The following is a 25,206-nucleotide window of genomic DNA, read 5'->3' as shown; positions in this document are numbered from 1 at the left end:
TAACTTAAATTGTAGATCCCTTTTAGCTCTTCTGTAGTTGCAGAATTATATTTTGCTGCTGTTATATTAGAATAATATTAACTGATATTTTGAAACAAATGTGTATTTTAAGTGCTAATGCAAAGGCAAATGAAAAACACTTTTTAAATGTGTGCACTATGTTTATTCTCTCCAAAAGAATCATCAGCTAAATAAAATGCCTATAATGGAAGTGATTGATGAGCAAGCTGGTTTAGTCAGACGTTATACAAACTTTGGTATATCACAGAATGCTTTGCTGTACTTGTGAAATTTTCTTGTCTAACTTGAATTTACATTCCATGGTGATAACATGGTAAATGTAGTGTTATTAAAGTAAATGAACACACACACAAAAAAAGAATGTACATATATGTATGTGTAACTGAGTCACTGCTGTACAGCAGTAATTAACACAACCTTGTAAATCAACTATACGTCAATAAAAAATTTTTTTAAAGAAAAAGAAAAGGGTTTTAAAAATAGCGTGTAAATTGGTGGGAATGCAAATTGATACAGCCACTATGAAGAACAGTATGAAGATACTTAAAAAACTAGTAATAAAACTACCATATGACCCAGCAATCCCACTACTGGGCATATACCCTGGAAAAACTATAACTGAAAAACACACATGTACCCCAGTGTTCATTGTAGTACTATTTACAATAGCCAGGACATGGAAGCAACCTAGATGTCCATTGACAGATGAATGGATATAGAAGTTGTGGTACATATATATAATGGAATATTACTTGGCCATAAAAAGGAACAAATTTGAGTCAGTTCTAGTGAGGCAGATGACCCCAGAGACTGTTATACAGAGTGAAGTAAGTTAGAAAGAGAAAAACAAATATTGTATATTAACACATATATATGGAATCTAGAAAAGGGTGCTGATGAACCTATCTGCAGAGCAGGAATAGAGACACAGGCTTAGAGAACAGACTTTGGACACAGCAAGGGAAGGAGAGGGTGGGATGAACTGAAAGAGTGGAACTGACATACATACATTACCATGTGTGAAATAGACACAAATGGGAAGTTGCTGTTAGCGCAGGGAACTCAGCCTGGTGCTCTGGGACAACATAGATGGATAGGATGGGGGCCAGTGGGTGGGTGTGAGGGAGGTTCAAGAGGGAAGGGACATGTATACCCATGAATGATTCATGTTGTTGTATGGCAAAAACTAACATAACATTGCAAAGCAATTATCCTCCAATTAAAAGTAAATAAATTATTTAAAAATAGCATGTAAAAATGCAAAGTCATATTTCACAAATCTTTGAAATTCATGAACCATTCTTTCTATTAAGTAAAACTGTACCAAGAAATTATCCATATTTTAAAGTCCATTTTAATTTTTCCTGGAGCAGATCCCCCAATTTCATAAAATCTATTAAAAATTTAAATATTTAACAAATAAAAATGAAATCTACACCAAATGGAAAAAAACAAAAGAGTGGGTGCTACTTAGCCAAAAAAAAAGGTCGCACAAATTTTCAGGCGCTTGGGGAGAAATAGTAGTTGGCCTTGCCCAACTACTGGACTTCTCTGGACTGGCTGCCTGGCTGACCCCAGGTTCACACGTCATTATGACTTTAGAGCCATAGGCCATTTCTGGTCCAAACCTATGGGGGAGGTTGCACACTCCGCCTCAAGTACCTGTTGGACTGCTCATCTAGAAACATCCACCAGCCTCTGAGAATGGACATCACATTCATAGTTCAGTTTACATGCTGGCCCAGTTTACATCTCTGATGTAAGTGAGGGAAATGGACTGAAAAAGCAAGCCCAGATTCTGGAAAAGAATTTTGTATCCATCAGCAATAAATATCATGACATTGATATCATGATATTTATAATCATTTTATGGTGAGAAAATGTTCTGTAATTATTTTTAATTGACTGGACAAATAGACCTTAAAACAGGGTTGAGTGGCTTCCCTGGCAGTTCAGTAGTTACAACTTCATGCTTCCACTGCAGAGAGCATGGGTTCGATCCCAGGTTGGAGAACTAAGATCCCACATGCCACTCAGCATGGACAAAGGAAAAAAAAAAACAAGGTTGAATTTGAGAGCACTTCATGAAATCTTCATGTAACCGAGAAACCTATCATTTACACATCATTTCCAGACAATTGGGTCAATCCATTTAACACCAATGGGTAAATTTAATTCATAGCAGGAGAGATAAGAAAGCCTTCCTCAGTGATCAATGCAAAGAAATAGAGGATAACAATAGAATGGGAAAGACTAGAGATCTCTTCAAGTAAATTTGAGATACCAAGGGAACATTTCATGCAAAGATGAGCACAATAAAGGACAGAAATGGTATGGACCTAACAGAGGCAGAAGGTGCTAAGAATACATGGAGTGAGTGAAGTGAGTGAAGTCGCTCAGTCGTGTCTGACTCTTTGCAACCCCTTGGACTATAGCCTACAAGGCTCCTCTGTCCATGAAATTTTCCAGGCAAGCGTACTGCAGTGGGTTGCCATTTCCTTCTCCAGGGGATATTCCGACCCAGGGATCGAACCCGGGTCTCCCGTGTTGCAGGCAGACGCTTTAACCTCTGAGCCACCAGGGAAGAATACATGGAAGAACTATACAAAAAAGATCTTAATGACCAGATAACCACGATGGTGTGATCACTCACCTGGAGCCAGCCATACTGGAATGCGAAGTCAGGTGGGCCTTAGGAAACATCACTATGAACAAAGCTAGTGGAGGTGATGAAATCGCTCACAGTTGAACTATTTCAGTCCTAAACAATGATGCTGTTAAAGTGCTGAACTCAATATGCCAGCAACTTTGGAAAACTCAGCAGTGGCCACAGGACTGGGAAAGAATGGCAATCAACCCAATCCAAAAGAAAGGCAATGCCAAAGAATGTTCAAACTACCGCACGATTGCACTCATCTCACACACTAGCAAGGTGATGCTCAAAATTCTCCCAAGTCAGGCTTCAACAGTACATGAATCGAGAACTTCCAGATGTTCAAGCTGGATTTAGAAACGGCAGAGGAGCCGGAGATCAAATTACCAACATCCGTTGGATCATAGAAAAAGCAAGAGAATTCAAGAAAAACATCTTTATTGACTACACCAAAGCCTTTGACTGTGTGGATCACAACAAACTGGAAAATTCTTCAAGAGATGGGAATACCAGACCACCTTACCTGCCTCCTGAGAAATGTGTATGCAGGTCAAGAAGCAACAGTTAGAACCAGACATGGAACAACAGACTGGTTCCAAATCGGGAAAGGAGTACATCAAAGCTGTATATTGTCACCCTGCTTATTTAACTTATATGCAGAGTACATCATGCGAAATGCTGAGCTGGATGAAACACAAGCTGAAATCAAGATTGCTGGGAGAAATATCTGAGACATATCACCTCAGATACACAGGTGACACCACCCTTATGGCAGAAAGCGAAGGACTGAAGAGTCTCTTGATGAAAGTGAAAGAGGAGAGTGAAACAGCTGGCTTAAAATTCAACATTTAAAGAACGAAGATCATGGCATCCGGTCCCATCACTTCATGACAAATAGATAGGGAACAATGGAAACAGTGAGAGACTTTATTTTTGGGGTCTCCAAAATCACTGCAGATGGTGACTGCAGCCATGAAATTAAAAGATGCTTGTTCCTTGGAAGAAAAGCTATGACCAACCTAGACAGCATATTAAAAAGGAGAGACATTACTTTGCCAACAAAGGTCCATCTAGTCAAAGCTATGGTTTTTCCAGTAGTCATGTATGAATGTGAGTCGGTCTATAAAGAAAGATGAGCACCAAAGAATTGATGCTTTTGAACTGTGGTGTTGGAGAAGACTTGAGAGTCCCTTGGACTGAAAGGAGATCCAACCAGTTCATCCTAAAGGAAATCAGTCCTGAATATTCATTGGAAGGACTGATACTTTGGCCACCTGATATGAAGAACTGACTCATTAGAAAAGACCCTGATAATGGAAAACACTGAAGGCAGCAGGAGAAGGGAACGACAGAGGATGAAATGGTTGGATGGCATCACCGACTCAATGGACATGAGTTTGCACAAGCTCCGGGAGTTGCTGATGGACAGGAAAGCCTGGCATGCTGCAGTCCATGGGGTTGCAGAGAGTCGGACACAACTGAGTGACTGAACTGAACTAAACTGATTTAACACCAAACTTTTTTTTAATCTATTGATTTTTTAGTTTTTACATTTGGGTTTTGAAAAGATCACTTTGGCAGCCAGGATCACACCTGTGGTTGCACAGGTTGTACACTGCCCAAGGACATACATTTAAGGTAGTAACATTCACATCACAGACCTCAAAGAACTGTAACTTATGAACACTTCCAGCAGATGGCGGTAAAGCGTCTTGTCCTAACAAAAGCAGGGCAGTCCAGCATCTTGAGGAAGGGGCATCTTTTTCTAATTTGTACAAAGATGCCATCGGCCAGTGCTGGCCTTTTTGGCATGCGTCTAGAGGAAGACAAAACCGGGGACAGGAAAACCACTTAGGCAGCCACCACAATTATCTGGGCTGGAGGAGAAGAGAGGTTTAACTCAGGTAATGGCAATAAGTTTGGAGAAGAGAAAAGGTGTGTAAGACTGATGAGGCCAAGTGAAGAGAGGGAAAAAGTGAGGTAGGGATAGAGAATGACTCCCGGTCTGTGTGTGGATGGAACTGCCAGTCCCAGGGGTGATGGGAAGAGCCTGTTTCTGGGAATGATTTAGATTTGGGGATGTGGTGAATTTGATTTACCTGCAGAACACCCAGGTGACATCATGGCAGGCCAGGAGGGACAGATCTGGTGACATGGGAAGGAGGATGGAAGCGGGCGCTGTGACTGAGAGAGATTTCCCCCCAGAAGACTGCGCAGCCAGAGCAGAGCAGAGCACCCAAACCAGGGACACCGCCACCTAGTGGGCGGGTGGATAAACGTGCAGAGGCGAGGGCAGGAGATGGTCCCGCGTTCTGGTATTTCCCATCTCCTATGAGCTGAGCTGTCCATTGTTGGGTTAGATTGTGTCCAGAATGAGAGGACACGGGCTCTTCCAAGAAGAATGTGCGTGATGAGCTTTCCTGCATCCTTTTTGGCTAAGAAATCATTCTTTTCACTATCAGTTGTATTCCAGATGGTTACTGTGACTGGAAGTGTGACTTGTGAGAAGTGAGCGGTTTGCTGTAGAAATTTCCAGACTTCCATGGAAGTCTCCACCACTTAACAAATTATGATCTTCCCACAAAATTTGCAGTGAAACATTGTGTGCCATATAAATTCAGTTTTTCTATCGATTGCCAGTTCGCACAAGGATACTCGTTTTCCCAAAATCAATAAAATCACTCAGGAGTGTAGCAAACTTTTATAGTTGACATGAATATATTTGTCATAACAACATTCAAAAATATTAATAATGATTAACGTTATTTCAAACATTTAACTGGTGAAATCTGCCCCAAGGAATGCTTAGGCTAAACATCCAACAGAGAAAAGAGCTTCTCGGTCTAGATTTTCTGCTGTGTATTCTTTTTTTTCCTCTTTAAAGAGAAAAAGTTCTACCTCTGCTTCGCACTCGAGCACATGATCAAGCTCTTCCTCCCTATAAATTATTTCGGAAGAGTTAGTCCAAGAGCCCAGCTGCACACGGGCCAGCCTCACCCGTGGGCCTGCATTGCACCTTCTAACAAATTGCTGCCTTTAGCCTCTTCCTGTGGCCGTGTGCGATGAGGGCAGATTTTCCCTTTGAGAATCCAGTCTTTGCATCTGTCTGTCAAGCTGAAAATAACCTGACCTTTAGGGGCTTCCTGAAGGCTGCAAGCATGGGCTGCAAGCTTCCCATTAGCCCTGCCTCTCATACTGATGGTTAATTTGATGAACCCTGGAGAGGATCCTTAACTGCTTCCTCTAAATGCTGGTGACAGAGGCAGGACAGTTACGGTCCATGATGCTCAAAGAAATTCACCTGTTCAGAAGCTTAAAACTCAGAGGCCCATTTCCACCATCTAGACTAAGAGGTGAGTGGAGCACTCCTTCCTCCCAGGTTTGGGGCCCCTGGGATCAGCAGGTATAGGAAAGTCCTTTTAATTGTGCTCAGTGGGGTGCTATACATTTCAGCCTAGAGTCATAACACAAGCTATTTGTGAAGACTTTACAATGACACCTCTTTTGATGGGTTCCCTTTTGTATAATTTGATTGATTGATTTCTTTGGCTGTGCTGAGTCTTCTGAGTGGGCTTTTCTCTAGTTGTGGTGAGCAGGAGCTACTCTTCTTTTGCAATGCACAGCTTCTTATTGTGGTGGCTTCTCTTGTTTTGGAGCACAGGCTTTAGGGCACTCGAGCTTCAGTAGTTGTAGCACATGAGCTCAATAGTTGTGGTTCTTGGGCTCTAGAGGCCAGGCTTAAGAGTTGTGGCACACAGGCTTAGTTGCTCCGCGGCATGTGGAATCTTCCCTGACCAGGGTTCGAACTAGAGTCTCCTGCACTGGCAGAAAGAGTCTTTACCACTGAGCCACCAGGGAAGCCCCATTGGGCACACTTTTTAAAAGAAAGAAAAGTTGGGCAACAATCCGAAGGCAGCAAACCATGTTAGATATCTAATATGGCATTCATTTCAAATGCTCTTGTGTTCCATTCCCAACAAGCCTGCTCATATTTTTCAAACCACGGTGCCTCAATCTTTGATTCAGAAAACGCCGTGACTGTGTAAATGAATTGTTGGTAAACACCATATTCCTTGCTTAATAACCTGGAAAAGATGTGAGAATGAATTTGCAGTGATTTAGAGCTTTTCATTATGGAAATGCCATATAAATATTTAACTCTAATGCTTATTTTATTCTAATTTTTTGTTAATCACATTTGCTTAGTTAATATGGCATATTTATGCCAACTTTTTATTTTATTGCCATAGATTTTATGAATGATGGCAATTGCATATGTTGTTTTATTTGAAATTGGGTTGATTGTATAGACTCATGCAAAATTGTCTTAATTTTAGGGCTTAGTATATATGCCATTGTACAAGCAAATCCCCTCAACACACACACGTACACACACACCTGGACACATACATACATTACAACACATTCATGCACATACAATTCCCCCCACCCCCACATATAACACATTGGCACTTTGCCTTTTTCGCTAGGGAAGGAATTCTTTCTAGGGAAAGAATTTTTTTACAGGCTCATTCATACTTTTGAAGGCAGACAAATTTGATTTAGCAAAACATTCTTCTAAAATTGAGAAAGAATAAAAAAATAAATAAAGGTGGAAGGAGAAAGCATTCAGGAGTATAAACCAATTCTATGGATTTTTTTAAATTTTGACTCCAAAATTTTGATAGTATGTGAAATACTTTTAGGGATATTCTTTTCTTTAAACTTTTTCACATTTATCAAATGATACGTTTGCTGAAGTCAGAGCCATGGTTAGGTCCTGAGGGATATGTGAAAAACCCCTGGGGCCCAACAAAGCTCCCTCCCTAGGTCTCCAAGGTATTCCCATTAGGAGTTCACCTTTTAGGTTAAGTCGTTCCTCACCCCTGAGTATAAATCAGTTCTTTCTATCCACTTTCCTTTAGGACATAAGGGACCAGGGGCATCAAGTGAAGAGGAAGGAGATTCTGAAAGGGGTCTCAGCTCTCCTCAGAAATGGCTGCACAGTGAAAGAAACTCGGGTTTTATATTAGGGTTATGTTTTAATAAGGGTTAACTTCTGCTCAGTGTGGGCTTCCCTGGTAGCTCAGAGGTTAAAGCATCTGCCTGCAATGAGGGAGAGCTGGGTTCGATCCCTGGGTTGGAAAGATCCCTTGGATGAAGGAAATGGCAACCCACTCCAGTATTCTTGCCTGGAAAATCCCATGGAGAGGAACCTGGTGGGCTATACTCCACGGGGTAGCAACTTCATCTTCTTTCTGCTGAATGTGGCTTTAACGAGACAGTTTCTTTTTCTCTCATACAAAAGAAGTCTATAGAAGACAAGGAGGCTCCACGGTCATAAGAGATTCTGGTTCCTTCTATCTTGTTGCTCTGTAATCCACTTCTTACTCTTGGACAAAGGTGGCTGCTCAAATTCCAGCCATCGTGTCCTCAGTCTGCCGGTGAAGAGGGAAGAAGAGCACTGTCCTTTCATTGACGGATACTTCCCAGAAGTACCATGCAACACGACCAGATCTTTGTCACATGACCACATTTATCAACGAGGGAGACTGGGGAATACTGTCTTCATTCCTGTGATTATGGGCTCAGCAAAAAATCAGAGGTCTACCGCTAAGAAAGATGGGGGAGAACTAATGTCAAGGGACAGCTAGAAGACTTTGCCACAGGATCATATATCAGGTCTTTCTAAAATACCTTACATGTCTGTGACCTGAGTACTTTTCAGTTTTCTGGATTTCTTTCCAGCCCCAGACATAAAAACCGCAAATGAGTAAAAGTGATCAAACTCAAAGACCATTTCCAAAGAAAAGCTTTGGAAAGCTCAGACCCCATTCTATGATTGCCTATTAACACTCCCTTGAAATTTCAGCGGAAATTCTAGAATTGGCTGGGAATGCAGCAAGGGACAACAAGAAGGCCCGGATAGCCCCAAGACACATCCTGCTGGCTGTTGCCAATGACGAGGAGCTCAACCAGGTACGTCTGAAGCATTGACACCAGCCACCAAATGGTTTTGCCAAACACATTACTGCTTGTGGACCCAGCTGGTTAGAAAGCCTTCCTGCTGCAGTGCCCAGTTACATCTACACTGAAACATTCAGATAGTATAGGACTGAGATCCAAAATAAAATTGTCTCTGGAATAGACTCCATTATATATTCTGAATCTTGCCAGAGCTTCGCTTCCTCTGTAAAAGCAAGCTCTGTGTGTTGCTGGGGGAGGTGCGGTACACACGTGTTCTTCTCTTTACAGTTTCCTCACCCAGTCTTTGTTGATGATTTATTCTGATGAGGGCAGAAGTGTCCTTCTTTCTGTTATCAAAACTAACCCTTTATACTTTAAAACTGTTTCCAAAATCAAGTAAATTCCCGCCTGCATTCCCCCCATGGAAGATGTGCGAGGTAGCAGGTAGATAGTATAAGAACTTTCATTTATATTTGTTTTCTGGTCTTATTTTTTCAACCTGTTTGTGGCTAAGAATCAGTTCCTATTTCCAATCCAACATGAACTGATAATTTCCAAAAATAAAATAAAAAGTAATTACTAGAAAAATCAAAAGACAAAAATATACAAACTACCAGCTACAATTTTGTTGTTACTAGATCCAATAGATAAACAATAACTCTATCAACTTATTAGACGCTTCCTCGTGATTTCTGTACCGCTTTTGCCACAGATGGGTAATAATAGCTTATGGACGGGCCCTGGTTGCAGACCACACTTGGAGTGGCACTGCTATAGAATGTGCAAAATGTATTAGTGTAGCAGTTCATGTCGATTAGTTAGAGTAAACAGATATCCATTGGGAGGTGCATGGCCAAACATATTTTACTGATGGAATGCATGATCAAAGGAGTGAGGAAGGTTGTTAACTGAGTCTAGCCCTTGCATTAACCTTTGAACCCCACTTTGTCAAGCTGTGCTCCTACATCTGAAGCTCTTTATCCTCTGTTATGTCTGGAATTTCTGAGCTCTGGGCAACATCCCTGGTTCCACCCTGTCTACGCTTTCATTTCACTTTGCTTGTTTTTTTTTCCATACCAAATTGTGGATTGCCTTGATACCTACAGAGAAAAGCCCTACCCGTGAGACAGGGAAAACCAGTTAAATCTCGTGTATCCTGCAGTTTCTTTGGAAAGCAGAGACCAGATTTAACACTTTCTTTGCCAACAGTTAGAATCATTTTTAATCCAGAACCAACATGCTCTTTGCTGTCTGAGCTCACACATCGTCTCTCTTCAGCTGCTAAAAGGAGTCACCATCGCCAGCGGAGGCGTCCTGCCCAGAATCCACCCTGAACTGCTGGCCAAAAAGCGAGGGACCAAAGGCAAGTCAGAAACCATCCTCTCCCCTCCCCCAGAGAAAAGAGGAAGGAAGGCCACGTCAGGAAAGAAGGGGGGAAAGAAATCGAAGGCTGCCAAACCACGGACATCCAAAAAGGTAAGCCTAGTGGTACCTGTGAGCCCCAGACACTCACAGAACAGGAGGGAAGTTGAACCATCCAAAGAGGAAGATGTTGCCAGCATCTCCAAAGGACTGGGAACTTGCCTCAGTTTGTTACCGTGGGTGGGTAGGGGGAGGAAATGATAGGAATGTCTGTGAAAAAGAATAAAGAGGGGACTTCTTGGCAGCCCAGTGGTTAAGACTTCACCTTCCACTGCAGGGGCATGTGGGTTCGACCCATCCCTGGCCGGGAAGCTAAGATCCCACATGCCTGGAAGCCAGAAAATCAAAACATAAAAGCAGAAGCAATACTGTAACAAATTCAATAAAGAATTTAAAAATTAGCTACATCCAAAAAATCTTTAAAATAAATAAATAAATAGTCTTTGAGACCAGCTCAGATAATCATGCAGGGTCTACTAGAGATTTCCAACCCCAAAACATGGTGGTTTTCATGTTTCCGGACCCCTTTCACTGCCCCCACCAAAATCTTCGGTGAGAGATGCTGGCCTGGAACACTACTTCCCACCTCCCCCATGTGGCATGCTGACACATCTCTAGCCTTCCACAGAGAGTCATCCAAGTTCAGCCACTGGCATTTCAGGTGTTTGGATAACCTGATATGCTACGTAGCTTTAACTCAGAGATACCATTTGTGGAGTCATATTTTTCATATGCTGCCCAGTACAGCAACTACTAGCAACATTTGGTTATTTAAATTTGAATTTAAATTAATTAAAATGAAATAAAACTCAGTTCCTTGGTTGCTCCAGCCGCAATTCACATGCTTGACAGTACCAAGCAGCACAAAGGTAGAACATTTCCACGAGGGAAGGAAGTTCTGTTGGACAGCACTGCTCTGGGGGTTTCAAGTTTTCATTCGTTGGACCTCTGTGATGACTAAAAAGATGACAAAAGAGTTCATTTCTCGGCCGCTGTGCCCCAGGGAGTCCTGGAGAGAAGGGATATTGAACAGTGTACTATGAATGACCCCAGCCTCCATAAGGTGCAGGTGTTGAAAAGAGCAAGAATAACATACCTGTGTCCAGGTTTGAGTAAGGACTGTGGGTGCATAAGAATCCCTTGCTGCTGCTGCTGCTAAGTCGCTTCAGTCGTGTCCGACTCTGTGCGACCCCATAGATGGCAGCCCGCCAGGCTCCGCCGTCCCTGGGATTCTCCAGGCAAGAACACTGGAGTGGGTGCCATTTCCTTCTCCAGTGCGTGAAAGTGAAAAGTGAAAGTGAAGTCACTCAGTCATGTCTGACTCTTTGAGACTCCATGGACTGCAGCCCACCAGGCTCCTCCATCCATGGGATTTTCCAGGCAAGAGTACTGGAGTGGGTTGCCGTTGCCTTCTCTGAAGAATCCCTTAAATACACTTTATTTTTTGTAGTATCCTTTTTTCCCCAGATTGGTATCCCTTGCTTCCCTCCATCAAAAACAGTAGAACCTAACACCTGACCACTTCCTTTTATATCCAACGGGGTGGTTGCCAAGGGAAAGACTTAAAAGCCACTTTGGGCTTTTTCTGGATGATTTCTCATCTGTCCTTCTGGTTTCTACCAACAGTCCAAACCAAAGGACAGCGATAAAGAAGGGACTTCAAATTCCACCTCTGAAGACGGGCCAGGGGATGGATTCACTATCCTGTCTTCTAAGAGCCTTGTGCTAGGGCAGAAGGTAATAAAGAAAGTTGTAATGTGCTGCCATAAAGCACTACTGCACTTTTATAACCTACTGTTTACAAGCAATGATGCCACCTTCATCCATTCCTTCCCTGATATAACTTTCACTCTGGTCTTGTATTCATTTTTAAATTGAAAAGCTATGGCAATGTCTGCATTGTGAGGATAAACAAGCTCTTTAGTGCTGAGAATTGTTTATGCTGACATTGGTCAGCCAGTGGATCTTTCTGCTCAGTATCTTTCTGCTTCCCATGTCCCAGTTATTCCTGTGCTCACCAAAAACAAATCCAGGGCTAACTTTCTCAACCAGCCTTTGGGAGGCCTGCTTTACATGGTGTGATGTAATTTATCATGAAAAGAAAATAGAAAGATATGTTCCCTGAATATCCCTGGTGTTAGAAGTGAATTATTTGCCAATAATTCAGTCTGCTTGCCTTTCTAGGCTTCAGAAAGAAAACAAACTGGGTTATACATTTCAACAGTTTTCAGCAGCACAACAGCAGCCCCCGCCAAACATGCAGATAATTCATTCCCACAAGCATAACAGACAATTTATCTACTAAGTCAACTGGGGCTGCAATAAGACACGTGTGGAAAGAGTCAGTTAATCATATCTCAGGTAGCGAATGTTTGCAGCCTGACAGTGGTAGAACCTCTTTTGAAGCCATTGGCAAGAGCATGTTTTGAGAAGCGCATCAAAGTGGCAGGTTACTAATTTATCACTGATGAAAGCAGGGGAGCAAAGAGTGGAAGTTACGTCCGCTCTAGGGGCTGTCCATGGTTATGAGATGATTCACTTTCTCTCACTTAAATAGGGGAGCAAGAAGTTCTTGCTCAGGTGGGAAGATGATGGGGAATGGTTTCCATTCCACTCAGTTCACGCCCCTAAGACAGCATTTCACAAGTGTGGTTCCAGGGTCCCCAAAAGACAAGGTGGCCATACACAGGCAGGTCAGAATCCCGGAACTCATCACTTCTCTCCCGCAGAAGTGGTTGGCTTTGCGTCCCTGTCCCCAGAGGTCTGTGCTGCTCTGAAAAGAATGCTGGGAACTGAGTAGCTTCTTGCAGGAGATACTCAGAAACTACAATGTCAAACACCAAGACCACCCAGAAGAGAAATGAGGACATAATCTATAGGGAGAAGAAAAGGAAGGGAGATCCCGTTCCTGTTCCTGGAAGAGGAGGCAGATTTGTTGCATGTTGCTAACCTCAGGGTGAATATCAAATCCACTGAGCTCAAAAGAGCCTACTGAAAACCACACACCAGGGAAACTTGAGATGGTTGTTCCACGTAGAGCCGTTTCTGTTGGCAGTCAGTGAAAGAACGCACAGATGTGAAGGTCTTCCGTAGGACTTACCTCGCCCAACTCTCCATCTTCTCTTCCCAATGCAGCTGTCCTTGACCCAGAGTGACATCAGCCATATTGGCTCCATGAAAGTGGAGGGCATCGTCCACCCAACCACAGCCGAAATTGACCTCAAGGAAGATATAGGTAAGGTTCTGAGACTTCAGGAGAAGTGCCTTAGAATAGCTACTGTTCTGGCAAGTTCTCGTGAGGCTGGTCTCTGTCAGCTGGATAGCCTCTGCTTGGTGGACCCTGTCAATCAAACTCTGCCTTTGTGTTTAACTGAACAGCATTGAAGTATTGGGACTTCCTGGGGCCTCAGACAGTAAAGAACCTGCCTGCAATGCAGGAGACCCAGGTTTGACCCAGGGATCAAAAACTAATTTTTTTAACATACATATATTTTTGAAATTTTTATTGAAGTGTCATACAAAAACAGATCATTAGTGCACAGCTTGATGAATAAAACTGTGTGACAAGCATCATGATCATGAAACAGAACCTTGCCAGCACCCCACAAGGCCCCTTCATCCCTCATCCCAGGACCATTTTCTCCGAGGGTAACCACTGTGATGTCCTCTGTTTTTTTGTTTATTTGTTAGTTTGTGGCTGCTCTGTACAGCATGCAGGATCTTAGTTCCCCCACCAGGGACTGAACCCACGCCCCCTACAGTGGAAGCACAGAGTCTCAACCATTGGGCCACCAGGGAAGTCCCTACCACTATCCTGTCTTCTAATAGCATAGAGGGGCCTCATCTGTTTTAGATTTTATAGAAGTCGTGCAGTACGTCTCCTTTTGTGTCTGGCGCCTTTAGCTCAGCTTTGTGAAACCTACGCATGTTGTTGAGCCTGGTTGTAGTTCATTCATTGTCTTTCTGTGCAGTGTTCCGTTGTAGGAATATAACAGTTTGTTGATCCAATGTACCCCTGGTGGCACTGGGGCCGTTCCAACATGGGCTATAATGAGCAGTGTTACTCTAAGTATTGTTGTGCTTGTTTTGGGTAAACCTGTACATGTGTTTTAAGCTGCAGTATTGAGAACACCACTGGTAAAAAGGAAATTGACATCTGGAACAAGTTAGGCTGTCTGTAAGGCTATACACTGAATTATTTCACCAGTGGATTGCCCCCTGTCCCACCAGTGGGACCAGGCTAGTGGAGGAACCTAGGAAGGTAAGCTTCCAGACACTAGAAATAATAAGATGGCAACTAAATGGTCACCATCTCACCCATTTTTACAAGACAGAAATGAGTAAAGAAAACGTTTTGTTCCTGGGATACAGGACTTGCTCCTGAGGTAGGTGATTTGGGGTGGATACTAGTAGCTCAGCCCTGAATGGCAGCACCAGGGGCCCCAGGCTGCCGGGCTCACCTGTGTGTCCCCCTTGGCATCAGAGGCCACTTGCTTTGCTGAAATGGAGATATGATAGCACTGGGTGGGAGAAAACACAAAAAACAAACAACAAAAACTAGTATTAGAGAGAAACAGGGTTTCTCTTGCACATAGAGATGGTGACAACTCCTCCACGCCTCAAACCCAGCCCAGGCTCTACCAACTGCCCTCAACTCGCTGCGTTTGGAAAGCCTCCCCCTAGTGGCTTTAATCTGGAGCTCTGCCTTAAGTGTGTCCTAGGACACGACTGAGCGACTTCACTTTCACTTTTCACTTTCATGCATTGGAGAAGGAAATGGCAACCCACTCCAGTGTTCTTGCCTGGAGAATCCCAGGGACGGCAGAGCCTGGTGGGCTGCCATCTATGGGGTCGCACAGAGTCAGACACGACTGAAGTGACTTAGCAGCAGCAGCGGCTCAGGTGGTAAAGAATCTCCCTGCAATCAGGAGACCCTGGTTTGATCCCTGAGTCGGGAAGATCCCCTGGAGAAGGAAATGGCAACCCCACTCCAAGATTCTTGCCGGGAGAATTCCATGAACCAAGGAGCCTGGTGGGCTACTGTCCATGGTGTCACAAAGAATCAGACACAACAGGGCGATAAACACTTAACTGTGTCCTAGTTTCTCACACGAAGAAGGCAATGGCACCCTACTCCAGTATTCTTGCTTGGAAAATCCCATGGATGGAGGAGCCTGGTGGGCTGCAGTCCATGGGGTCGCTAAGAGTCGAACACGGCTGAGCGATTTCACTTTCACTTTTCACTTTCATGTATTGGAGGAGGAAATGGCAACCCACTCCAGTGTTCTTGTCTGGAGAATCCCAGGGATGGCGGAGCCTGGTGGGCTGCCGTCTATGGGGTCACACAGAATCGGACACAACTGAAGCGACTTGGCAGCAGCAGCAGCAGCAGCTTCTCACAAATAAAATAAGTTTATTTTTTAAAGTTTTACCTTCTTTTTCATTTCTACAGTATTTGCATTTTTATATCAGGAAAACAATAAAGATAGCTCTATTTTTAAGTAGTGGGTGATAGTAGAATAGAAAAAAACACTAGAATTGAAACAAAAACTCAAAAAGATCCCAAACCCAGTGGAGGTTCTGAGTCCTTAATTTTTTAAAAAGATCATTAAGAGTTCATGTCATTGAGACTGCTTTATGAACAAATCAACCTCTAAAAAGGTCCTTTGAAGAGTTTGTGGCGATAGCCAACAACATAACTTGTACCACTGACTTACTCTGATGGCACTCATACTGGTATAACTTCTCCCATTTTATGCCTCTCCTTCTGGTTTTTCTTATACTTCCTTTTTGCTTTCAAGAGGGATCAGTCTTTTATATCTCCAGTATCCTTTTCCTCTACAGTGGAGACTTCTTCTTCTAAATAAAATATCAAGTTAAGAAATACAGACATAAGTTGAAAAAAAAGAAAACCTTATTTATCTAACCCTAAACCTTAAAGTTATAAATACTTTTGTTTTCGCAGAATACTTTTGGTTTGGTTTTTTTTTTTTTTTTTGCCACACCACGGGCTCCGGCAGTGAAAGTGCCAAGCCCTAACCACGGGACTACCACGAAATTCCCTCTTTGCAAACTTCTGAGGCTTCTTTTTTATTGTTGTCTTTCTGGGCCATTTTTAAAACTTCCAATTTGGGAGTGAGGCATTCTGCATCTTCAGAGCAGCTTCTTTGCCTCTTCCCTATTCTGACTGAAGGGCCTAGACCTGCCTCAATAGCTTCTGCTCCTTGTGCTCGTTTCACATTCCACAAAGGCAAACCCCTTTGACCCTCCAGGAGACTTACAGTGTGGTACAGTTGGAAACAACGTTACTGTATTTTGCAAATATTCTTTCAATCCAGCTGTGATTAACATTTTGGGGAAATAATTCCTATGATACATTAGAAGCAATAGTAAGTGAAATAAAATATTAAATAATTATTTTTTAAAAAAAGTTTGCTAGCATCTAAGTACTGTTGGATAGAAGCACAGGGACCCCTGCCACCAGTGATCACTGGCAACCAGGATTTATTTTTTTAATTTTGGAGGTTTGTTTATTTACTTTTGGCTGTTCTAGGTCTTTGTTGCTGCATGTTGCTTTCTCTAGTTGCAGAGAGTGGCGGCCGCGCTCTAGCTGGGGCACACGGAGTTCTCACTGCAGTGGCTCTCTTGTCACAGAGCATAGGTTCCAGACGCGTGGGCTTCAGTAGTTACAGCTCACCAGCTCTGGAGCACCAGCTCAGTAGTTGCGGCTCATGGGTTTAGTTGTCACGTAGCATGTGGGGTCTTCCCGGACCAGGGATTGAACCCTTGTCCCCTGCTTTGGCAGGCAGATTCTTAAGTGCTGGACCACCGGGGAAGCCCGGTAACCAGGATTTAATTGCAAAAGTTGATTACTACTTTCTAAGCACTTTTTTAAGACGTAGTAAAAGTGTTAACCAGTGTAAATTAATGGCTTTGAAAAGGGCAACCACAATAGCTTTCCGCTATTGTCCTTCACAGGTAAGGCCTTGGAAAAGGCTGGGGGCAAGGAGTTCTTGGAAACAGTAAAGGAGCTTCGCAAGTCCCAGGGCCCTTTGGAAGTAGCTGAAGGTAAGTGTGGAATTGGGTCACGTCCCCAGCCACCTTCCCCTCTAGCAGGACATGCTTCACACACATTCAGTTCACAGAGCAAAACAGGCCACAACCAGTCAGGAAGGTGTTTTTAGCATCTCTCAGATAGTTTGAGCAGGCCCACATAGATCATTTCATACACCATGGGGTCTATAAAGTGTCTGGATAGTTCAGGCCAGTTGGCATCATCAGCTCACCCAAAACCGGTCTAGAATGGCTGGGTAACTTTCTGTGTGTGCGGAAAATGCATGACAAAGTTTACCATTGTGACCTTTAAACCTGTGCGGTGCAGTGGCATTAAGTATACTCAGCGCTGCTTCTCTGTGACCGCTACCTGGTTCCCAGAACTTTTTACCACCTTCTGTAGCAACTCCACATGGGTTGAGTAGTCACGTCCCTCCCCCAGCCCCTGACATCCACCAGTCTGCTTTCTCCCTCTATAGATTTGCCTCTTCTGGATATTTTATATAAATTGAATCGTATATGTGATCTTTTGTGTCTGGCTTCTTTCACTTAAAATGTTTGGAGGCTCATCCATACTGTAACTGGTATCAGTGCTTCGTTCCTTTTTAGGGCTGAATACTATTTCATTTGTTTATCCATTCATCACTTGGGTTATTTCCACCTTTGACTTCTGTGAATAGAGTTCCTCTGAACACCTGTGCACAGGTTTTTTTTGTTTGAACACTTACTTTCAAAGGTAACTTTTTGACAAGTGGGTCTGACTTCAGATCCATGTTCACACCTACCTCCAGGGACATCTAGTTGGTGCCAAGTGCTGCCCTGGGGCAGGGGCTCCAAGGACAAAGAAAACCCACTCCTGTCCTCCAGCACTAGACAGTCGAGAAGGTGAGACAGACACATAAGTGGGGCACAGAGAGGGAGCCACACACTCTGCTTGGGGAGTTGGGGAAGTGCCAGTGAGGATGCGAGATCTATGTGGGGGCAAGGACACTGTGGGCAGTAGGGACACAGTGTGAGAAGGCAAGGTCAGGAGCCGGCAGGGAGGAGATGAACAGCAGCCGGAGATGGGCCTGGCCCTCGGACTGTGCTAATGGTCTGGATTTGACTCCATATAGACTAAGAGAGGTGCTTTTGAAAATAGAAGCTGGGGAATGTCACGATCAGATTGGATTGCAAGAAAACTTACAGGGCTACTGATCAAGAAAGAACGCATGTCCTCACTTTACAGTCTGCACGTACCACTTGTCATACGATGATAGATAGAATTTCCTTTTTAAAATTTTAAGACATTGGACTTCCCTGGCAGTCCAGTGGCTAAGAATCTGCCTCCAGTGCAAGAGGCATGGGTTCAGTCCCTGGTCCGGAAGGATCCCACATGCCGTGGAGCAACTAAGCCCAGCTATTGAGCCTGTGCACTGCAACAGAGAAGCCACTGCAGTGAGAGGCACGTGCACCACAATGAAGAGCAGCCCTTGCTTGCCACAACTAGAGAAAGCCCTCGCACAGCAGCGAAGACCCAGCACAGCCGAAAATAAATAAAAATTAAAAAAAAAATTTTAAGACAGTGGCATGCTGACATAAAACATAAGCATCCATGTAGACAGAGATAGGAGAGCTGCAAGCAGCAACAGTGAGGGGATGTGGGAGCTGGGCTGCAGTTCTGGTAATACGCAGAGAAATCAGGAGGCCACCTGCTGAGGGAACTAGAGTCACCTCACACTTGGAAGGGACGCGAGCCAGGTTCCCTGCTGAGAGAAGGAGCTGGATGAAATCTCAGCCCTTACAGGAAGCCAAGGTTCTGACCGACACCTTGGGCTCTGGCTCGTGTGAAGTCCATTTTCTAGAGTAGCAGAAGGGTGCAGAGAGCCCCTCACCCAAGCCCAGGGCCAGGTCACCCATCAGCCGAGTGCCTGCATCTACCCCATCTCTTGTATAACCCAGGGACAGCCCTGAATCGTCTGTGTAAGAGAGGATCCTAACTGGGGGTCTTGGGGAAGCACCTGCAAACTGCCTGATAGGATGGGAAGGAGAGAAAAATAGCTTCTCTGCATAAAACGAGAGCCTCCAGCATGCTGCTGAAGAGTTCCAGAGGTAGGAGATAGGAGGTAGAGAAGCAGAACGTAAAAGGATGAAGGGACTTCCCTAGCAGTCTAGTGGTTAAGACCCCATGCTCCCACTGCAAGATCACAGCTTCAGTCTCTGGTCAGGGAACTAAGATCTTGTATCACGGGCCAAAAAGTCTAGAAAATTAATAATAATAATTAATAAAAAGGTGAAGAGTTACAAACTACTATGTGTGGAATAAATAAACTACAAGGATATATTGTTCAGCACAGGGAATACAGCTAATATAGCCAGTATTTTATCGTAAGTTTAAATGAAGTATAATCTATAAAAATCCTGAAGGACTATGTTGCACACCTGAAACTAGTATTTTATAAATCAGCTATACCTCAATTTAAAAAAGGTCTTGACTGAGAATTTTCCAGAATGAAACCCTTGAGTCCTCAGGTTGAAAACGTTGAGTATATTTAAAAAATCAAAATAAATCCAAAACCTGGCCTATCATGGTGGCATTTCCAAAAAAAATCAAGAGAAACCTGAAAAGCAGCCCATGGAAAGGCAGGGCATTTGTAAAGATGGTTCTCCTGCCAGCAGACCTGTCAGCAACAAAAGATGCTTGGAGACAGAAGTGTCTTCAAAGCACCAAGGGGGAGGACTGTGCACTAAGAAGGTCACATGTTATTTGTTATTAGTCAACAGGGAGGGTAATAGGTGCAGAGTTTCAGATAGCAAAAGTTGAGAGTCAGGGGTCCACAGACTCTTGCTGAAAGGACCACAAAAGCCTCACAGGGAGAAACAGAAATGAATCCAGAAGGACTGAGAGCTGCAGGAAACAAGCATGAGCTAAGAAAGCAGATCCCTCTGTTAGGGCCAAGTATTCATGCCCTGGGGCCAAACAGCAGTTATCTCCCTGGGAAGAAGGATTTTGTGTGGGTGCATCTGCAAAAGGGGAGATAGTTCATCAGGGTTTAAATTAGACCTTTTTTTTTTTCATTCAGTTTCAAAACACCATCACTTGTAAGATATGTCCTTATTGTAAGAAAGAATACATTTCCAAGATGGAGTGTCCAGTAGGAGACCCCACACAAAGCCTGGGCACCTTCAGTTTAACAGAAAGCAAAACATGGACCCACCATGCAGAAAGGGCAGCCAGTACCTGTCTTGACCTTGGCATTGGGTAGACCAATGGGGAAAAGCCTCACTAGGGAATTTGAACCACATGCTGGTACGCCTGTGGATTTGCACTGTGGCCCCAAAACCTCAATTGGGAAGGCTGGTGGGACGTGACCTGGGTATGGTAGAGTCCCCAGATGACATAGAAGCAAATGCAACTTCCCTGTGGAAGAACTCATCTCGGTCCAAGCCCACGGCGATTATAAGTGCATCCAGATTCCAGCCGGGAAGCTGGATGGGAGAGGGGTGGGACATGGTGGTGAAAGTGAAGCAGACGGGCCTGGAGTGAGGCAAGTCAGAGGAAGCCAACAGGTGGTGCCAGCGGCAGAGACAGAGAAAGGGAAACTGGCTTTGGGCGCGAGCGATGACTCTGATGGGCACCTGTTGGACCTGGGGCTCCAGCAAGGTCACTGGTAAGCAGCTGATGAAAACTGAGGACAAAAATGGTTCGTAGGAGCCAGGGCCAAGTGGCAGCAGAGAGAACACTAGCCCTGGGTGGACAGGAGAAGGAGGGGCTGCTGCACAGGGCCATGGAGACCAAGGATCGGCCGCAGCCGCAGCCTCCCAGCAGGACAAGGGGCCGCCCTGCCGTCCACTTGATGGTGGTGACTCTGAAAAGGTGCTGGGCTCCCCTGAAGGAAGGTTCTAGAGGCTCCTTGCAGCCACTCTGCCGTCTCAGAGCATGGTCTCCACCAAGTGAAGGTGACTCACCAGGGGACATCACATCACATAAAGAGTATTAGTAGATGTTTCTACCAAATATCAGGGTCCTGAGCCCCAAGATCACTTGACCTTCACCTTGGCGCCTCTAGAGAACACTAAATCGTTACAACTACAAGCGGGGGTTTCCATTTCCAGTTGCCATGGAAATGCTTTGTTTTAGGCTGACCTGCTACCATGGACTTCCTTCAAAATCTAGTGTAGGGACTTCCCTGACGGTCCCCACTGCAGGGAGCAGCCTGGGTCCAATCCCTGGTGGGGGAACTAAGATCCCACATGCCATGTAGCATGGACCAAAAACACCAAAGAAAGAAACAACAACAACAACAAAAAAAAAACCTAGTGTAAATAGAGAGTGTCAGAGGGGATGAGAAGGCATGCCATTTTTTCTTGATTAACTTAACACATTTCTTGTTTCACGTAACACTACCACTAGGGGTACATTTCTCTTATTTAAAATGACTTTTAACATTAAAAAGAGTATCATTCAGCTGGTAACATGATCATATTTTAAACATATATAAAATAAATCAACCTGGTTTGTAAGGAGCTGAAATCTCCCCAGCGTATAAGAACAGTGAGGGCCTCAGGGAAGTTGCCCCAAGCAGGCAGTGCCAATCCCCACGATGCTGGGTTCCCTTGAACCACAAGGCCAGTGGGAACATTCTGCTTCTGGTGTACAAATGTACATGGTCGGAGAGTCAACCAGTCATGCCCACTGCTGCCTCAGTATTTACATCGATTCCTTAACTCACTCAGTCACTAATCAGACACTTGGCACCAGCCTGGGCACTGGGAAGGCAGGGCGTTCACAGCTGTAGCCGACAGGCAGGGGACACCCCTTGCATTTGTCGCCACCCACCCTGGCCTGTGCAGGTATAGCCTCTTCAGCACGGTGGATGGACATCACGAGGAAACACAGCTCATGTACTGGGTGGGCATCATACCTTCCAAATAAGTCTTTTAAACCAACCCCACATGCTGCTCTGGAATGCGGCAGACATATGTTTGTAAGCAATGCTGCCATAGCAGCGTGACCTGCTCTAAGTCCCCCGGTCTCCCAGAGCCTGGCCACTGCAGGAGGGTGGGGGGCCTCTGCTAAATTTGGTTCCTTGAGTGGCACAGAGCCCCAGCTCCACAAGGTGGGTGGCTTAGAGGCAAGCAGCAGGTGGCTGCAGCCACCGACGCCCCCAAGGGGCCAGAGTGGCCAGTGGATCAAACCCAACCGCTCCTTTGGAGATCAGTGGCCACAAGGACTTACCTAGAACTCCTCACTATCAGCTCTGCTTCTGACAATAAAGAGGTTTGGGGGAGTAAAAAATAAAAATAGGGAGTATGAACTGAAATTATGAGACCAAGCAGCCGTGATTTAACTTCACAACCTATTGTGAACACCTGCTCGCTGCGGGCTTCTCAGGTATACAGGGATGATCAAAAGACAGTCCCTGTCCAAGGAGGTGTACAACCTAGTAGAGTGGGTCTCAACTTATGGAGGGTCCTCAAATCACCAAGCACAAGGCCTGCATCAGACCTACCAAGTCAGGACCTCAGATGGGGAGAGAAGAGAGGGCTGGTCAGTTTTTAAAAGCCATTGTATTAGTCTCCTATCACTAGAAACTATTACAGGCCTGCACAAATTAGCACAAACTTGGTAGCAGCAAACAACACAAATGTATTGTCTTAGCACTCTGGACATCAGAAGGCCGCAATTAGTCTTAAGAAACTAAAATCAAGGTGCTGGCAGGGCTGGTTCCTTCTTAAATCAGCTGTTCCTTGCCTGTTCCAGCTTCTGTTTGTGCTAAGTTATTTCAGTCATGTCCGACTCTTTGTGACTCTATGGACTGTAGCCCGGCAGGCTCCTCTGTCCATGGGATTCTCCAGGCAAGAATACTGGAGTGGGCTGCCTTGCCCTCCTCCAGGGGATCTACCTAACACAGGAATCGAACCGGCATTTATTGGCAGGCAGGCTCTTTACCACTCTCGCCACCTGGGAAGCCCGCTCCAGCTTCCGGCCTCCTGCATTCCTTGACCCCTGGACACATCACTCCCACCCCTGCTCCTCTGTCACAGTGCCTTCGCCTACCTTTGACCTCTCTGCCTCCCTCTTATCAGAACCTGTATGATACATTTAGGGCTCAGCTGGATAGTCCAAGATAACCTTCCCATTTCACTGTCCTTCGCTTAATCACATCTGCAAAGTCGCTTTTTCCACATAAGTTATCATTCACAGGTTCCAGGAGTCAGAGACGAGTCCACTGTGTACCTTTGATTGTGTGTGTGCACATGTGTGCTCACTCATGTACAACTCTTTGTGGCCCCATGGACTGTAGTCCGCCAGGCTCCTCTGTCCGTGGGATTTTCCAGGCAAGAGTACTGGAGTAGGTTGCCGTTTCCTCCTCCAGAGGAGCTTCCCAACTTAGGGATCGAACCCACGTCTCCTGCATTGGCAGGCAGATTCTCTACCACTGCACACATACTACGTGGGAAGCCCCACACCTTTGATTAGGAGGCCAGAAGGCAGGCCATGTGAACGTCTGCGGCATACTGTCACATCTGTTTCCACTGTGTACCCGAAACTTGTGCCAACTGTCAAAAGCAATTCTGCCACGGCTCTTCCTTTCCTGAGGAGGACGCAGGAGGTTCAGCCTAACCCCCTGGCTTAGCATGGAGACATAAGAAATAACCTGCAGCATCTCTCTCTCATGTCGCAGCTGCCGTCAGCCAGTCGAGCGGACTTGCAGCCAAATTTGTCATCCACTGTCACATTCCTCAGTGGGGCTCTGACAAATGTGAAGAGCAGCTTGAAGAGACCATCAAAAATTGCCTCTCGGCAGCAGAGGACAAGAAGCTGAAGTCGGTGGCGTTCCCGCCCTTCCCCAGCGGCAGGTAAGATGTTCTCTTCTGGGCGGGCGGCAGGGATGCTGGGTCAGTTCATCCAGCCTTCTCCCTGGGAACCAGCTGCGCCCCCACTTGGTCACATCCAGCTTGGCCATCCCAGAGGACGTAACCAAGGAGTGCTGGTGGCAGCCAAGCTCTTTGACCAGGTGACAGAGTGAGAAACCCAGTTTCCATCGTTCGAAACACACAGAGAAAGGTAGCCTCCAGGAGGAACAGGAGGCAGAGTTCCTTTTTGAGAGCCGGGTTCAAAGGCCACATGCCCACCAGCTGTCCCTGTCTAGAACACAGAATGGGAAACACCAGGCTCGAAGGCGCTTGCTTCTCAAAGCGTGGTCCACCGACCAGCAGCCCGGAGCCCACAAAGTTAGGATGCAAATCTCAGAGTCCCCAGGGGAATCCCATGCTGCTCTGGGGTTGGGCAAGTTCTGCGGCTGAGTCTGGAGAAGTGAAAGGTCCTCAGCAAGGGCTTGCTTTCAGGGTTTGGAGAAATGATTGCTGTCTCTGCCACAGACCCCAACTGGGCACGGGAGCAATATTTCAGGCAAATAATGAGGCTGTCTGTCCTCACATGTAGCATGGCCTCTCCCCTTCCACTCACAGCCAGAGGGAGTTATTGCTTTAATTTTGAACAGCCTCTCTCTTGAGAGTCCTCCATAGCGAAGATGATTTACAGTCTGAAGATGTGACAGCTGAGTCATACCAGAAGGCAGAGAGGGAAGGAATGAGGCTTAGCTTCCTGCCACAATTCTATCCCAACCTAAGTGGGCAGTGCTGGGTTTCCATAGGCTGGCCTGGAGACGCTTTGAATGGAATTCTCTGCATACAACTGCGACCACATGCCAGGATGTTCTGGGCTGGGACATGACAGCTGACCAAGAAGAATTCTTATCAGGCCAGCCCATCCCAGACCCACCCAAGGGGGGCCAGGGTGTCACCACGATGGTTGGGTCCCTGGCAGACAGCTCTCCTGTGGCATCCTGGGGCTTGGGGCCCTGCTCAGAATCATCACTGCTGAAATTACATTGGCACATCCACATGGGTTAGTGAGAGGAAGGTGAAATGCATGAAACAGGAATTAATGAAGATGTGCCTCTTTTGAGCATACATTTGTGCCCTTTAATAAATAATCCATTTAGCATGGAAACCAGTTTTGAGTGAGCTAATAAAAACTATACAGGCTCTCTGCAAGATCAGGTATTTTAAATACTGCGTTGGTATTTTTTAAAGCTAAGCCG

General features: G+C 45.1%; 1 protein-coding gene across 1 annotated transcript in view; it reads left to right on the top strand.

Moving 5' to 3' along the window:
* LOC128047881 (core histone macro-H2A.2) overlaps positions 1–25,206 on the top strand; it is a 31,073-nt gene that overhangs the window by 5,373 nt on the left and 494 nt on the right. Inside the window, exons 2-7 of the mRNA XM_052640271.1 lie at positions 8,547–8,653; positions 9,920–10,117; positions 11,690–11,800; positions 13,199–13,298; positions 17,042–17,131; positions 23,785–23,959. Of these exons, the coding sequence (XP_052496231.1) occupies positions 8,547–8,653; positions 9,920–10,117; positions 11,690–11,800; positions 13,199–13,298; positions 17,042–17,131; positions 23,785–23,959 (781 nt within the window). The remainder of the gene's footprint in view (positions 1–8,546; positions 8,654–9,919; positions 10,118–11,689; positions 11,801–13,198; positions 13,299–17,041; positions 17,132–23,784; positions 23,960–25,206) is intronic.

The sequence above is a fragment of the Budorcas taxicolor genome, chromosome 5 (assembly GCF_023091745.1).
Source record: "Budorcas taxicolor isolate Tak-1 chromosome 5, Takin1.1, whole genome shotgun sequence".
NCBI classification, from domain to species: domain Eukaryota; kingdom Metazoa; phylum Chordata; class Mammalia; order Artiodactyla; family Bovidae; genus Budorcas; species Budorcas taxicolor.
Note: the sequence above shows the minus strand (reverse complement) of the source record. Positions and strands in the feature narration are given on the sequence as shown.